At 40.6% G+C, this 14,407-nt stretch overlaps 1 protein-coding gene across 6 annotated transcripts in view; it reads right to left on the minus strand.

The window, feature by feature from the left end:
- klhl32 (kelch-like family member 32) overlaps positions 1-14,407 on the minus strand; it is a 116,692-nt gene that overhangs the window by 14,271 nt on the left and 88,014 nt on the right. For all 6 annotated transcript variants that reach the window (XM_061916446.1, XM_061916445.1, XM_061916447.1 and 3 more), the window contains 2 exons: positions 5,118-5,844; positions 433-491 (listed from right to left, as the gene is read on the minus strand). In XM_061916446.1, the coding sequence (XP_061772430.1) occupies positions 433-491; positions 5,118-5,844 (786 nt within the window). The remainder of the gene's footprint in view (positions 1-432; positions 492-5,117; positions 5,845-14,407) is intronic.

Raw genomic sequence — 14,407 nt, forward strand, 5'->3', positions numbered from 1 at the left:
TGCTATCCGACTGGGAAAAAACATTTTGTACTTTTGACAGGAGGGTTTAGGTAGTTGACATCCTTAATTTGTTTCAAGCAACCTTACTATTGAACTTTCACGGCTATATTAATTATATATTAACATTTATGACGTCACTGTTATAAAGTACGTATATAAACAACAGGAAAAAAATATTCAAACTTTCCAAAAAACGGTGAGCTAAAACCGTGGCAACAAGTCTAGGGTCCTCCGCATCTTGCTCAAAGTCAGCTGGGATAGGCTCCAGCTTACTAGAACCCCTAATGAGGATAATTAATATACAAAATGGATGGATGTTGGCTTACATGCTATTTTTGGTGATTGGTGGAAAACCTGTACCATTGATTCAAATGAAGTTAGAAATAGCATAAACATTGTAGGTAGAGTACACTGTTTATGTCAGATATTTACCTGCTCGGGCTCGTACACCATCAGACGATTCTGGTACTGAGCTGTGTTTGTCACGCCACCTGTTAAAAATAGCAGCGAGTAAACAGCTTCTAGGCAAAGAATGTAGAAATGTGTTATGGAAATATTATGTGGACAAAAGTACTGGAGTTACTGGGAGAGGGTTCACAATGTAGTATTTGCTTTAATTTAGTTTGATGAGCTTTTGGTCAGAGGTCTGTACAAGTTCCTAAATTATTACTAATGCAACAATGCCTTTATGGACCTATGGTTGTGCATTAGGTAGAGTTATGCTGGAACAACAAACTATGGAATTTCCATAAAAGGTTTTTATTATAAGTCTAAGGAATTTTGGAAATATACAAACTGGGACTTTCCAAAGAAAGTTTTTAATAAAAATTTAATTTAACATTTTAAACTATTTTAGCCCTGAGTGCATTCCTGGTCCTGAGGGATACACAGTGGGAGTTAGAAATTCAACTGAATTTGCATAAATTGTGGTTATAATTGGGGTTATACTGCAATATGTTACTTTTTTTTAATAATGTTTAAATGTATTGTTATGGGCGAACCTAATTTTCTAGTTTGTTCCTATGAACAAAAACACGGTAAGTAAGGTTATTCCAAGTTGCATGACATGTTTGGCTCAAACCGAAACCCCTTCGTTTTTGGTTTAGTCTACATTGTTGTTCTTTTTAACACCCTAAAACACTGATAACATTTCTAATAATTCACTATTACCTTTAATCAATTGTTACAAAAATCCATCCTACAAAATAAAACTTAAAATGTTCTTTCCAAAGATATGACCCTTGAATTGTTTTAAACTAAAATATAACTGTACTTTCTTTGTGAGCACTAAATGATTATAGTTGTATCTCCTCATCCCGGTATTTCTAATATCAGCATATATTCTGCATATTAATTTGTATCACGCCTTCCTTTGTGCACAACCTTGGTAGATCTCTTTTCTGCTCGCCATGTCTACAACATGAACGTGCGTACATGTAAGCGTATAATTATAGCTACTCATGCAGGCTCCAAACTGATTAGTAACACAAAATACGAAGAACAAACATTTAAGCCGAACAACACGTGCACTTTATTTTCATAAACTGCTCCTAAGGAAGTATTATTGTAGCAAAACTATTTCCAAATGCATATCTCAATCTGTGCGTCTGTAATCCGATTTATACTCTGTACTTGTGTGTGTAATGAGCTCGGTGTGTGCTTGTTTTCATTTGTGTGTTCGTATTTCACTTTGTGTGTGCGTAAAGAAACCTATGTGTTTGTGTGAAGCAGGAACCCTAATTGGCTGTCTTTTAACACGTTACTTTTACAACAACGTGTTTGTCTATGCAGTCACCTGAACGTGTAAAAACGCTTGTCTGTCTTTCCTTTCCCTGCACTCACCACTAGTTGGCGCCTTAAACCCACTCATGTTATTTTGTGTTGAATAACGTGTTCACTTTAGACTCTGAGTGACACACACGCTGATAACATTACTGATAACTTTTTTGAAGTAGACATAAACACTTCTGACAACTAAGTCAGAGCTAAAACAATAACTTTTACCTACATCAAGTGATCGAGAGAGTTTAATGTTGTTGGCTTCAACAAAGATTAACATGAGTGGGTACAAGGTAGGGCTGCGAATCTTTGGGTGTCCCACGATTCGATTTAATATCAACTCTTGGGGTCACGATTCGATTCAAAATCGATTTTTTTTTTTTTCAATTCAACACGATTCTCAATTCAAAAACAATTTTTTTCCCGATTTAAAAGGATTCTCTATTCATTCAATACATAGGATTTCAGCAGGATCTACCCCAGTCTGCTGACATGCAAGCAGAGTAGTACATTTTGTAAAAAGCTTTTATAATTGTAAAGGACAATGTTTTATCAACTGATTGCAATCATGTAAATTAGTTTTAAGTATTAATCGAACCAAAAATATGACTTATTTTATCTTTGTGAAAACATTGGACACAGTGTGTTGTCAAGCTTATGAGATGCGATACAAGTGTTTGCCACTGTGACAGTATTATTCTTTTTTATATTTATAAATGTCTAATGATAATGTCAATGAGGGATTTTTAATCACTGCTATGCTGAAATTATAACTAATATTGATACTGTTGTTGATAATATTCATTTTTGTTTCACTACTTTTGGTTTGTTCTGTGTGGTGTTTGTGTCTCCTCTCAATTGCTCTGTTTATTGCAGTTCTCAGTGTTGCTGGGTCAGGTTCGGTTTTGGAATTGGATTGCATTGTTATGGTATTGCTGTGTATTGTTTTGTTGGATTGATAAAAAAAAAAAAAAAATAAACGATTTTTTTTAAAAATGAGAATCGATTCTGAATCGCACAACGTGAGAATTGCGATTCAAATTCGAATCGATTTTTTCCCCACGCCCCTAGTACAAGGCGTCTACAAGTATTGAGTAGAAGGACGAGGAAAGGTGAAGTAACAGACAGACAAGTCTTTTTACACGTTCGGATTACTGCACGGCAGATTTGTCGCAAAACGCATATGTAAAAAGACAATCAGGGTTCCTGCTTCACACAAATTTAAACACAAAGACAAACTTTTTTTTTTTTTTAAACACACAAATCGGAATACAGACAGACATACAGTACAGGCCAAAAGTTTGGACAAATCCTTCTCATTCAATGCTTTTTCATTATTTTCATGACTACAGTATTTACATTGTAGTTTGTCACTGAAGGCATCAAAACTATGAATGAACACACGTGGAGTTATGTACTTGACAAAAAAAGGTGAAATAACTGAAAACATGTTTTATATTCTATCCATCCATCCATCCATTTTCTACCGCTTATCCCTTTTGGGGTGGCGGGGGGTCGCTGGTGCCTATGTCATATTGTAGTTTCTTCAAAACAGTCACCCTTTCCTCTGATTACTGCTTTGCACACTCTTGGCATTCTCTAGATGAGCTTCAAACACACCTGTGAAGTAGGGCTGGGCGATATATCGATATATACGATATATCGCGGGTTTGTCTCTGTGCGATATAGAAAATGACTATATCGTAATATTCGAGTATGTGTTATCACGCACTTGCTTTTAGCTGCGGGCATTCAGGCTCTTCTCACTCTTTCCTGTCCCTCCTCACAGACAAGCAGGCGCACATTCTTACATACGTCACAAACTGTCACGTCATACGTCACATACGTGTCCGCCCTCGCAGAGCAGAGAGGTAGCGCCGTGGCTAACGTTAGCTGCTAACGTAGCCGTACGAGAGAAGGTGCGGATCTGGTAACAAATGAAGGAAGACTTAATTCCCAATAAAAACAACAGGGTTTCCATTGTCCGGCGGTGGTTCGGCTTCAAGTGGGAATATGTTGAACAGACAACCGTAATTCGTCAAGTGTGGGGGGAAAAAGCGTTGCTATAAAAAGTAGCATTACTGCTAATATGTAGCATCATTTGAAAAGTCACTCGCTAGAGAAAGAAGAGAATTCATTAACCTTAGTAACATACCACATAGTGAAGGACGAATACTATTTGATTTCCTATTATGGAGCTCATTTTTATTTGACACTTAATATGTCTCTGACTATCTTGCACTTTCCGTTTTGGAAATGACTTGAATGTTTGTGCCATTGCTTAATAACTGTTTAATAAATACACTTTTGGTCAATTGACTTAGTTGTGATTTACCTCTCTGCATGAAAGTTTAAAAGTAGCATATATTAATAGATAGATAGATAGATAGATAGATAGTACTTTATGGATTCCTTCAGGAGAGTTCCTTCAGGAAAATTAAAATTCCAGCAGCAGTGTACAGAGTTGAGATCAATTTAAAGAAAAAAGTAAAAAGTAAATAATGGGGGTTTAAAAGAAAACAAAATAGAGAAATATTACAAAAAGAATTAAAAAAATGGGAATAACAAGACAAAGTAGGCAGTAGTGACCATGTTATGAAAACGTTTTGCACTGTTAATGTTTTAATTTTTAATGCAGTATGAAGAAGAATGTTTTAATGTAGACATATAGAACCATCATACTGCTGTGATTATATGCATCAAGTGTTCATTCAAGGCCAAGGGAAAATATCGTAATATATATCGTATATCGCGATATGGCCTAAAAATATCGTGAAGTGAAAAACATTTCCGGTGATTACCTCTTGAAGCTCATTGAGAGAATGCCAATAGTGTGTGAAAAAGTCATCAGAGTAAAAAGTGGCTATTTTGAAGAAATTAGAATACAAAACATGTTTTCAGTTATTTCCCCTTTTGTTTTGTGAAGTGCATAACTCCACGTTTTCATTCATAATTTTGATGCCTTCAGTGACGATCTACAATGTAAATAGTCATGAAAATAAAGAAAATGCATTGAATGAGAAGGTGTGTCCAAACTTTCGGCTTGTACTCTATATATGGATTTTTTACACACACACAAATTAAGACACGCACACATATTAAGATACAGGCACACAATTCAGCACACTATCACCTGAATCGGATTCCGGACGCAAACATTGGGATAGTTTTGCTACAATAATACTTCCATATATTCTATTCCTACTACCAACGTATTCACATCCATTACCTTCCCATTCATTTCCACACCTGATAGACTGAGTCTGACCAAGAAGTGTTTAGTGTACTTTTGTCCACATAGTTTTCGTAAGCAGGACTAGTTTTGGTGAGTACTGTACCTGAGACCCAGAGTAGGTTTTCCGCCACACATCCAGCATGACAGGAGAGTGAGCGGTCAAAAGGTTGCACATACATCCACTTGTTCTTCTTCGGACAGTAGCGCTCTACTGAGGGAAGCACCTGCCTCAGCTCGTTCCTGCCGCCAACAGCGTAAAGGTACTGACCCAAAGCTCCCAGTACAAAATGTTCTCTGCAGGCTTTCATGGGGGCTATCTCGGTCCATCGGTTGGCCCTGGGGTCGTATCGACACGCAGTCCTTACCGCACACGTCCTCCCACTGGCGTGCTCCATCTCCCCACCCACAACAAATAGGAAGTTCCCCATTACGGAGACACAATGGTGGCTACGCCCGGTGGGCATTGGCGCCAGCTCGCTCCAGTTCGAACCCCCCGCCACACGTACGTGCTCCTGTGCGGCCGGATTGAAGTAACGTAACTCCTGGACTCTGCAAACCTCACGCTTCCTACCGCCGGCTATGTAGAGGGTGAGGGACTGGAAGCGAGGTCTGGTGCGGGCCGACTGGTGGAGTGGCTGTGGAAAGGTGGCGCTGTGGTAGTTCAGGGCTTCCTCTACCAGGGTGGCGACGGTGGGGCTGGACTGGACCAGCGGGTGGCTACAGGCCAGGTGGTGTAGCGTTGAGACGTCCATCAGGCCATAGCGGACGTGTTGCAGAAGATCCTCGGTGTACTGGTAGCGGCAGTCGTGTTCCAACCACAGAACAACAAACTAAGAAAGAGGAGAAAAAACGGGTGATGAGGAACACACTGATTGATAGTAGTATACTAAATACTGCAGTAAGTAGGAACTTTAGCACTGAGCTTTTGCACACCGAAAGGTGAAAAAAATTACAAAACTCCCTGTTGCCTGTGCTTTTATTGTTCTCACAACCATACCCATGGCCACCCTTACTTTACCAAGATCACATCCTGTGTGTAAATTAAAATATGGTTTGATGTTGAATACTGGTAAAAATACCGTATTTTCCGGACCATTCATTTATAAGGCGCACCGGATTATACGGCGCATTAAAGGAGTCATTCTATTATTTTATTTTTTCTAAATTAAAAACACTTCATTGTGGTCTACATAACATGTAATGGTGGTTCTTTGGTCAAAATGTTGCATAGATTATGTTTTACAGATCATTTTCAAGCCGTTTTCTGACAGTCGCTTCCGGATAAGCCATTTGTGGGCGGTCTTATTTACGTGGCTCACTTTCGACAGAGTCTTCTCCCCGTCATATTTGTTGTAGCGGTGTAGCGTGCAAGGACGGGAGTGGCAGAAGTGTCAAAAGATGGAGTTAACTCTTTAAATGACATTCAGAATTTACTTAAATCAATAATGGCGCAGCATCTCCTCATCCAGAAACAACAAATGTGTCCCGTGAAAAACCGTCCGACCGGAACTCTAATAACTAAAGTTCCTTGGGTAAATTATGTAAACTCACTTAGCACTTTGATGACGAGTTTACTGACAGATATAAGTAAGAACTTTACACTACTTTATATTAGAAATAGCAACAGCGGAGGATGAATGTCCCATAACAAGAAGATAGAGAAAAAAGAAGAAGCTTATCGACTATGGAGTCTCCACGGACTACAAAGGCGGACGTGCACAATTTTTCCGGATTTATGCAGATTGCAAATACAGATTAGCAGGTACCAGAAGGTAAGAAAAGTTGCTTTTGCATAATATTGGAAAACAAAGCGCCAGATAATTTGTCTTACCTTATACACACACCATAATAATACTCATACTAATAAAACATGTTGATAGATTTTTGAGCGCCGTGTGTAATATTCTATATTTTCAATGGAACATTTACAATGTTGGTGTTGTTTACTTGAGTCATATCACCATCATATTGCAGTCTACACATGTCTCTTATGTTTGACTGCCATCTACTGGTCACACTTATCATTACACCGTATACCAAATAAAATTGTTTCGAGGTCGGTAGGCAAAACCAGAATTATTCTGTACATTAGGCGCACCGAGTTATAAAGCACACTGTCGAGTTTTGAGGAGAAAAAAAAAGGATTTGAAGTGTGCCTTATAAACAATATATTTTTAAAATATTTGGATGAAACTGTGATCTACTCTAACAAGTTAAACAGCAATATTGTGGTTTGACCATTTGAACACTAAACAATCTTGTTGTTTTTCAAGACAGCAGTGTGTTCTGCATCCAGAATGTTAGTAAATATTGTTCTTTGCAAAGATGAATTGTGAAAAGAAAAAAAAAAGGTAAGGATTACACTGATTAGTAAAGATGTTCCGATCTTGACCATAGGATCAGATCAGGGCCCAATATTTGCCTAACCCTAACCCTTTTTAACCATTGTTTACCACAACTGTGCAAAGCTGCTTCTAAAATACTTATCCTCACACAATGGCGGGAAATAATAAATAATTATAATAAATAAATATAAAGCAAAAGAAAAAAAAATCCCAAGTAGGACTAGAGGAAATAGAACAGCCAACTAAGCATGCTACGCACTCCAATAAGAACGACACAAGAAACTAACCGCTAAAGCTTAAACGTAAAGTAGGGGTGATCAATCCAGATGTTGATACTATCGATACAACATATACGATATAAACAATATTAAGGTGATTAGATCAATATTTTTATTTTTTCTTGTTCTTATTATTACAAAATCAATGTTTGGTGGTTTTTGTCATTGTTTACAATCTCAGAGAGTAAGCCTCTTGATACAGGAAGACTTTGAGGTGAAAACCCCAAATAATTTATCACCCCAAATGATTTAAATGAGAGTCAATAGTACTTTTTTGTTAAGTTATTGTGGACTAACCACTTTATTTTATATTCAAACATGTATGTAGCATTCATTATCAATACAAACATATTTGGTAGGATTTACAACAATCCTAACAAATTCTGCATTCAATCAGATAATAAAAATGTGTTATTGTGTATAAGGCCTACTGAAACCCACTACTACCCACCACGCAGTCTGATAGTTTATATATCAATGATGAAATATTAACATTGCAACACATGCCAATACGGCCTTTTTAGTTTACTAAATTGCAATTTAAAATTTCCCGCAAAGTGTCCTGTTGAAAACGTCGCAGTATGATGCCGCGTGCGTTTGACGTCTCGGGTTGTAGCGGACATTTTTTTCCAGCCCGATCCAAACTATGAGTAGTCTGCTTTAATCGCATAATTACACAGTATTCTGGACATCTGTGTTGCTGAATATTTTGCAATTTGTTCAATTAATAATGGAGAAGTCAAAGTCGAAAGATGGAGGTGGGAAGCGCTGTATTGCGGTTGCCTTTAGCCACACAAACAGTCAGTGTTTCCTTGTGTAAAATTCCCGAAGGTGAAGCTTTACTATGGTACAGAGCGCTCAAGCGAACATGGTTCCCGACCACATGTCAACCGGCAGGTTTCGGTGAGAAAATTGTGGTAATAAGTCGGCTCTTACCGTAGTTTGCGTCCTCCTGCAGCTACGGACTATTACCTCCTCCCACCGGAGACACTGGCGGTCACCACACCCGTGGCCACACCCCTCCAACTTTCAGGTACCATATAATCTCACTAAAACACTAGTAACACAATAAGCAGATAAGGGATTTTCCAGAATTATGCTAGTAAATGCGTCTAATAACATCTGAATTGCTCCCACTGTCCTCGCCATTTTTTTTTGTAGTCCTTCACTCTCACTATCCTCATCCACGAATCTTTCATTCTCGCTCAAATTAATGGGGAAATTGTCGCTTTCTCGGTCCGAATCGCTCAAGCTGCTGGTGGCTATGATTGTAAACAATGTGAGGATGTGAGGAGCTCTACAACCAGTGACGTCACACGCTCATCGTCTGTTACTTCCGGTAGAGGCAAGGCTTTTTTATTAGCGACCAAAAGTTGCGAACTTTATCGTTGATGTTCCCTACTAAATCCTTTCAGCAAAAATATGTCAATATCGGAAAATGATCAAGTATGACACATAGAATGGACCTGCTATACCCGTTTAAATAAGAAAATCTAATTTCAGTAGGCCTTTAATTAAGTAAATGTTCTTGCAAAATATTTTCAGTTTATTGTCAAAGTAACAGATTGGGACTCAAAATCAGATTGAATCTGAGGCCCAAAAAATCTAATCGGAGACTAAAACAGTAAATCGGGACATCCCTACTACGTCATAGCATATCATAGCAATCCTTAAAGTAACTGGTATTTCAGTGGAAAAACAAGTTGCCTCTATATTGAAACTATTATCATATATATCTGATTTATGACACCAAAAGACATCTAATTTTTGCAAATAAATTGATATGATCAAAATAATAGCAATGTAACGGAGATTGCTGAGCCATTTTGAGATAAGGAGGAAGACTGTCACGTGACGTAGAGGTAGGAGCCACAGATCTCTTCCACACCAACAACATGTAGACTTTATATTGTTGATCCTGAATATAAGGAGGATGAGCTCCAAGTTTTAGAAGCTCTGCTAAACAGATCCAGCTTTAGTGAAACACTAAGCATCATGTTGCAGTATAGCCAAATGCTCAACAAGAACTACAAACTACAAACACGATAGCTTACTGTACAATGTCTGTTCTTACTTTGATGACAACTGAAAAGGGGTTCATGTCTTCCAGTTTGTATGAAGAATTAATAATGATGCACACAAGGAAGTCTCCCAGCAGACACTGTCTTCAGTTGTGTGTGTTTGTCTCCATCTCAGTGTATTTATTGAATGTCACAGATGAACAACTTCTCGACTCAAGGCTAAATCCTCCAATTATCCAGATGAGTGGCATGATTTATAATCTAGAACAGGGGTGCCCACACTTTTTCTGCAAGCGAGCTACTTTTCAATTGACCAACTCGAGGGGATCTACCTCATTTATATATATCATTTATTTATTTATGAAAGAGACATTTTTGTAAACAAGTTAAATGTGTTTAATGATAATACAAGCATGTGTAACACATATAGATGTCTTTCTTTCACGAAGACAAGAATATGAGTTGGTGTATTACCTGATTCTGATGACTTGCATTGATTGGAATCAGACAGTAATGATGATAACACCCACATTTTCAAATGGAGGAGAAAAAAGTTGTCCTTTCTGTACAATACCACATGAAAGTGGTTGGTTTTTGGCATCTAATTCATCCAGCTTCCATACACTTTACAAGAAAAACATTGGCGGCAAATTCCGTAGCTTGCTTGATTGACATTCACGGCACATGAGGGTCTTGTGAGATGACGCTGGCTGCTGCCAGTTCATTATTATGAAAAAATGACAGAGAGGAAGGCGAGAAACACTTTTTATTTCAACAGACTTTCACGCCGTCCCTTCTGTCAAAACTCTAAAGGCCGATTGCACATTTCCTATCTTCACAATAAAAGCCCTGCTTCATGCTGCCTGCGCTAACAAAATAAGAGTCTCGGAAAGCTGGCGTGCACAAGTGATGTGCACGCCAGCCTTTTGAGGGATTGCTTGTGCACGCCAGTTTTCCGAGACTCTGTATTTAGTTAGCGCAGGCAGCATGAAGCAGGGCTTTTATTGTGAAGATAGGAAATGTGCAGTCGGCCTTTAGAGTTTTGACGGAAGGTACGGCGTGAGAGTCTGTTGAAATAAAAAGTGTTTCTCGCCTTCCTCTCGGTCATATTTTCATAATAATGATCTTGCAGCAGCCAGCGTCATCTCACAGGACCCTCCGGTACCGTGAATGTCATTTAAGTGACGTCTTGGTGAAGATTAATGATCACTAATTTTTAGGTCTATTTTTTTTAAAAGCCTGGCTCGAGATCGACTGACACACCCCCCGCGGTCGACTGGTAGCTCGCGATCGACGTAATGGGCACCCCTGATCTAGAATAACTTTGACGAGCAGAGGGATGATGATGTGGGAGCGACAGGACATAAATGGCAGCTCACAGTAAAGCCGCAGGGGGGTACCGCAAAACCATATTTTGTCTGCATAAGCGCTTATAATAACAACATTGCTAATATTTAGGTAATATTCAGGTCACGATGTGTATAAAGAGTTTTGTTGGCGAGTGTTGGATGGTTATTTAGAGCGTTTTGTGGGTGAAATAGAGAGCCCCAATTGACTACATTGTTAGCAAACATTTTTTTGTATTTATTTATTTACGACTTAGAATGCATTAGAAAAGAAAATCATTTGTGTTCACGTCTTACGTGTGGATTGTGAATGATAGACAGCACAACTCTCCAGTCATTTTCCATCCATCCATCTTCTTCCGCTTATCCGACTGACAGATATAAGTAAGAACTTTACACTACTTTATGTTTTTATTGAACATTTAACAGTAAGTGACATATTATGATAATGGCTGGCCCAGCTGTTATATCTTGTTTTCCTACGCTTCTAAATGTCATTTGCAAGTTTTATTTGGTAGACTTCGCATGCAGTTGCAATTCTAAGGCGTTAGATGGCAGTAGTGTGTAGACTGTGGCAGAGCCGTGTATAGAGAGTATGGACAACTCGGTTACAGAGTGGGACCCAAACATGGCTCCATGTGGTCAGTGAGCAGGACAATCTCTAAAATCGGGGGTGTCAAAGTCGTTTTAGCTCTGGGAAATCTATTCCCACATGGGCCGGACGAGTAAAACTCCATCCATCCATCATCCACCGCTCATCCGAGGTCGGGTCGCGGGGGCAGCAGCCCAAGCAGGGAAACCCAGAGTATTACACGGTTACGCTGCCGAGCTCTAGACAGCACCGGCACTCAATTTGCAGATTATAATTACTGGTTTGCATAAAATATTTTTAACCCATCCATCCATTTTCTTCCGCTTATCCGAGGTCGGGTCGCGGGGGCAACAGCCTAAGCAGGGAAACCCAGACTTCCCTCTCCCCAGCCACTTCGTCTAGCTCTTCTCGGGGGATCCCGAGGTGTTCCCAGGCCAGCCTGGAGACATAGTCTTCCCAACGTGTCCTGGGTCTTCCCCGTGACGTGCCCTAAACACCTCCCTAGGGAGGCGTTCGGCTGGCATTCTGACCATGTGAAGGAGCAGCGGCTTTACTTTGCGTTCCTCCCGGATGGCAGAGCTTCTCACCCTATCTCTAAGGGAGAGCCCCGCCACACGGTGGAGGAAACTCATTTCGGCCACTTGTACCCGTGATCTTATCCTTTCGGTCATGACCCAAAGCTCATGACCATAGGTGAGGATGGGAACGTAGATCGGCGGGTAAATTGAGAGCTTTGCCTTCCGGCTCAGCTCCTTCTTCACCACAACGGATCGGTACAACGTCCGCATTACTGAAGACGCCGCATCGATCCGCCTGTCGATCTCACGATCCACTCCTCCCCCGCTCGTGAACAAGACTCCTAGGTACTTGAACTCCTCCACTTGGGGCAGGGTCTCCTCCCCAACCCGCAGATGGCACTCCACCCTTTTCCGGTCCTTTTGTGATGTTTAAACAGTGTTTTTACATACTTTGTGGATTGTACAGTAAATACAATTGGATATGGTTTAATGGCTACAGTTAATAACGATTAGGCATACAAAGACAACTTGGTTTTCCACTCTACTGGTACAAAAGTGCTAGCATCCCAAACGAGGAGCACCTTTCTTACACAATGATAAAACTGTAAATCCGATACTTGATGGCTGCCTGACTCAGCGTCCACGTTAGTAAGGACGGATGCAATAATCCTTCAAAACGGTTAAATAAATCAGTGAAAAACACAGATTCGCAAAACAACAGCAAGGGGGGCTTGAGGGTGAAAACAGTGCAGGACTTCTAATCGTAATTATTTTTAAAGATGCCTACAGGCTATTATGGAAAGACTCAAGCAAACACAACATCCACAAGTGAAGATTGTAAATATCCATGGGCGCACTCTTTTGTTTAATGCAGACCAACTGGGTAATTGAGCTTGAGAGTTGCGGAAGGTTATTAGGACGCCGTGAGGTGTGAATGTGGGTAAGATGTCTGGTGATTACTGATTTCATTATCGTGAAAAACAAAGCTCTTTTTCTTGCTGATCCCTCTCTGAGTGGAAAATGTTCTGATAGCCGACGGAGGTCAGAATTGTGTCACAGCAAAGAGAAAAGAGCAGAATGGGACACATGGCGTGTGCAAAAAAAAAAAATGTACATTGTTGTTATTGTAGCCTTTTGCTTTAATCAGCGTTTGAAGGTAGAAAAAATCCTTCCAATCTCTGTCGCTCACCCATGCTCTCCTCTTCATAGCTCGGTGTGTGTGTGTGTGTGTGTGTGTGTGTGTGTGTGTGTGTGTGTGTGTGTGTGTGTGCACGGTGACAGCTGACTGTGAAGGTCACGCTGCATCACACAACTTCCTCCGGGCACAGAATAAATCAACTCCTTCCGCTCCATGCTAAAAGACACAGTGCAGGAGTGTGTGTGTGTGTTGTGTGTGTGTGTGTGCGTATGTAAAAAGGGTAAAGAGAGGGGACGAGATAGTGAGGGAAGAGGGGAGGGGTGAGTTACATGAAGGCACAGCAAAGGATGGCAGGAAAGAACAAAGCCAGAGAAAATGTGATTTTCCAAGCGTGAGAGACTCGGAGAAAACTCTGAGTGACTATGATTGACAGCCGAGCTATATCGGTCCGATATTGGTGCGCCCGCACTTTCGGACGATGGCCCCCGCTTCCCGTTTGCTTCCGTCTGATGCTCAAATTAACCTTCCGGGCGCAGTGAAGGAGGCCCAAAGCAGCCTAATCAGACACTGATTATGGCGGCGGCGGCTGGTTAAGGGGTCAGGGTAATTGTGCCATCAGAGGCCTGATTGTTTTCAATCAGACGAGCGGGCGACTGACAGCTGGGGGATTGGGGCCCTGATGGAGGCGCGGAGGGCCTAATCAGAGAAGAGAAGGGGCGAGAGAGAGAAAGGGGAGAGAGGGAGAGAGAGAGAGAGCGCAAAGGAGGGGGGGAGGCTGATTGGCGCAAATGAACAGTCAAAACGGCAAGTCCTCACGCCGTACCGCCGCTTCACACCACAGTCGACGCGCACCTTGACACTTCATCAGACAGACACACACTCGCACGCGCTTGCCCACGCACATGCATGAATGGATGACAATCAATCACACACACAAACACCCAGTCGGAAAGAAAAAGAGCATTGTGATTGCAGACACACAATACAACACAACAGTACTGAATGTGAGATGCAGATGGCAGTGTTTCATTCCTTCTATTAGTCGTGTCATGTGGGGTGTCAGTCATGTTGTTGTTGTTTTGCTGGTTATGGACAAGATGCAATTTGTTTTTAAAGGCCTACTGAAACCCACGCAGTCTGATAGTTTATATATCA

Source organism: Nerophis ophidion, linkage group LG11, assembly GCF_033978795.1.
Source record: "Nerophis ophidion isolate RoL-2023_Sa linkage group LG11, RoL_Noph_v1.0, whole genome shotgun sequence".
Lineage (NCBI taxonomy): Eukaryota > Metazoa > Chordata > Actinopteri > Syngnathiformes > Syngnathidae > Nerophis > Nerophis ophidion.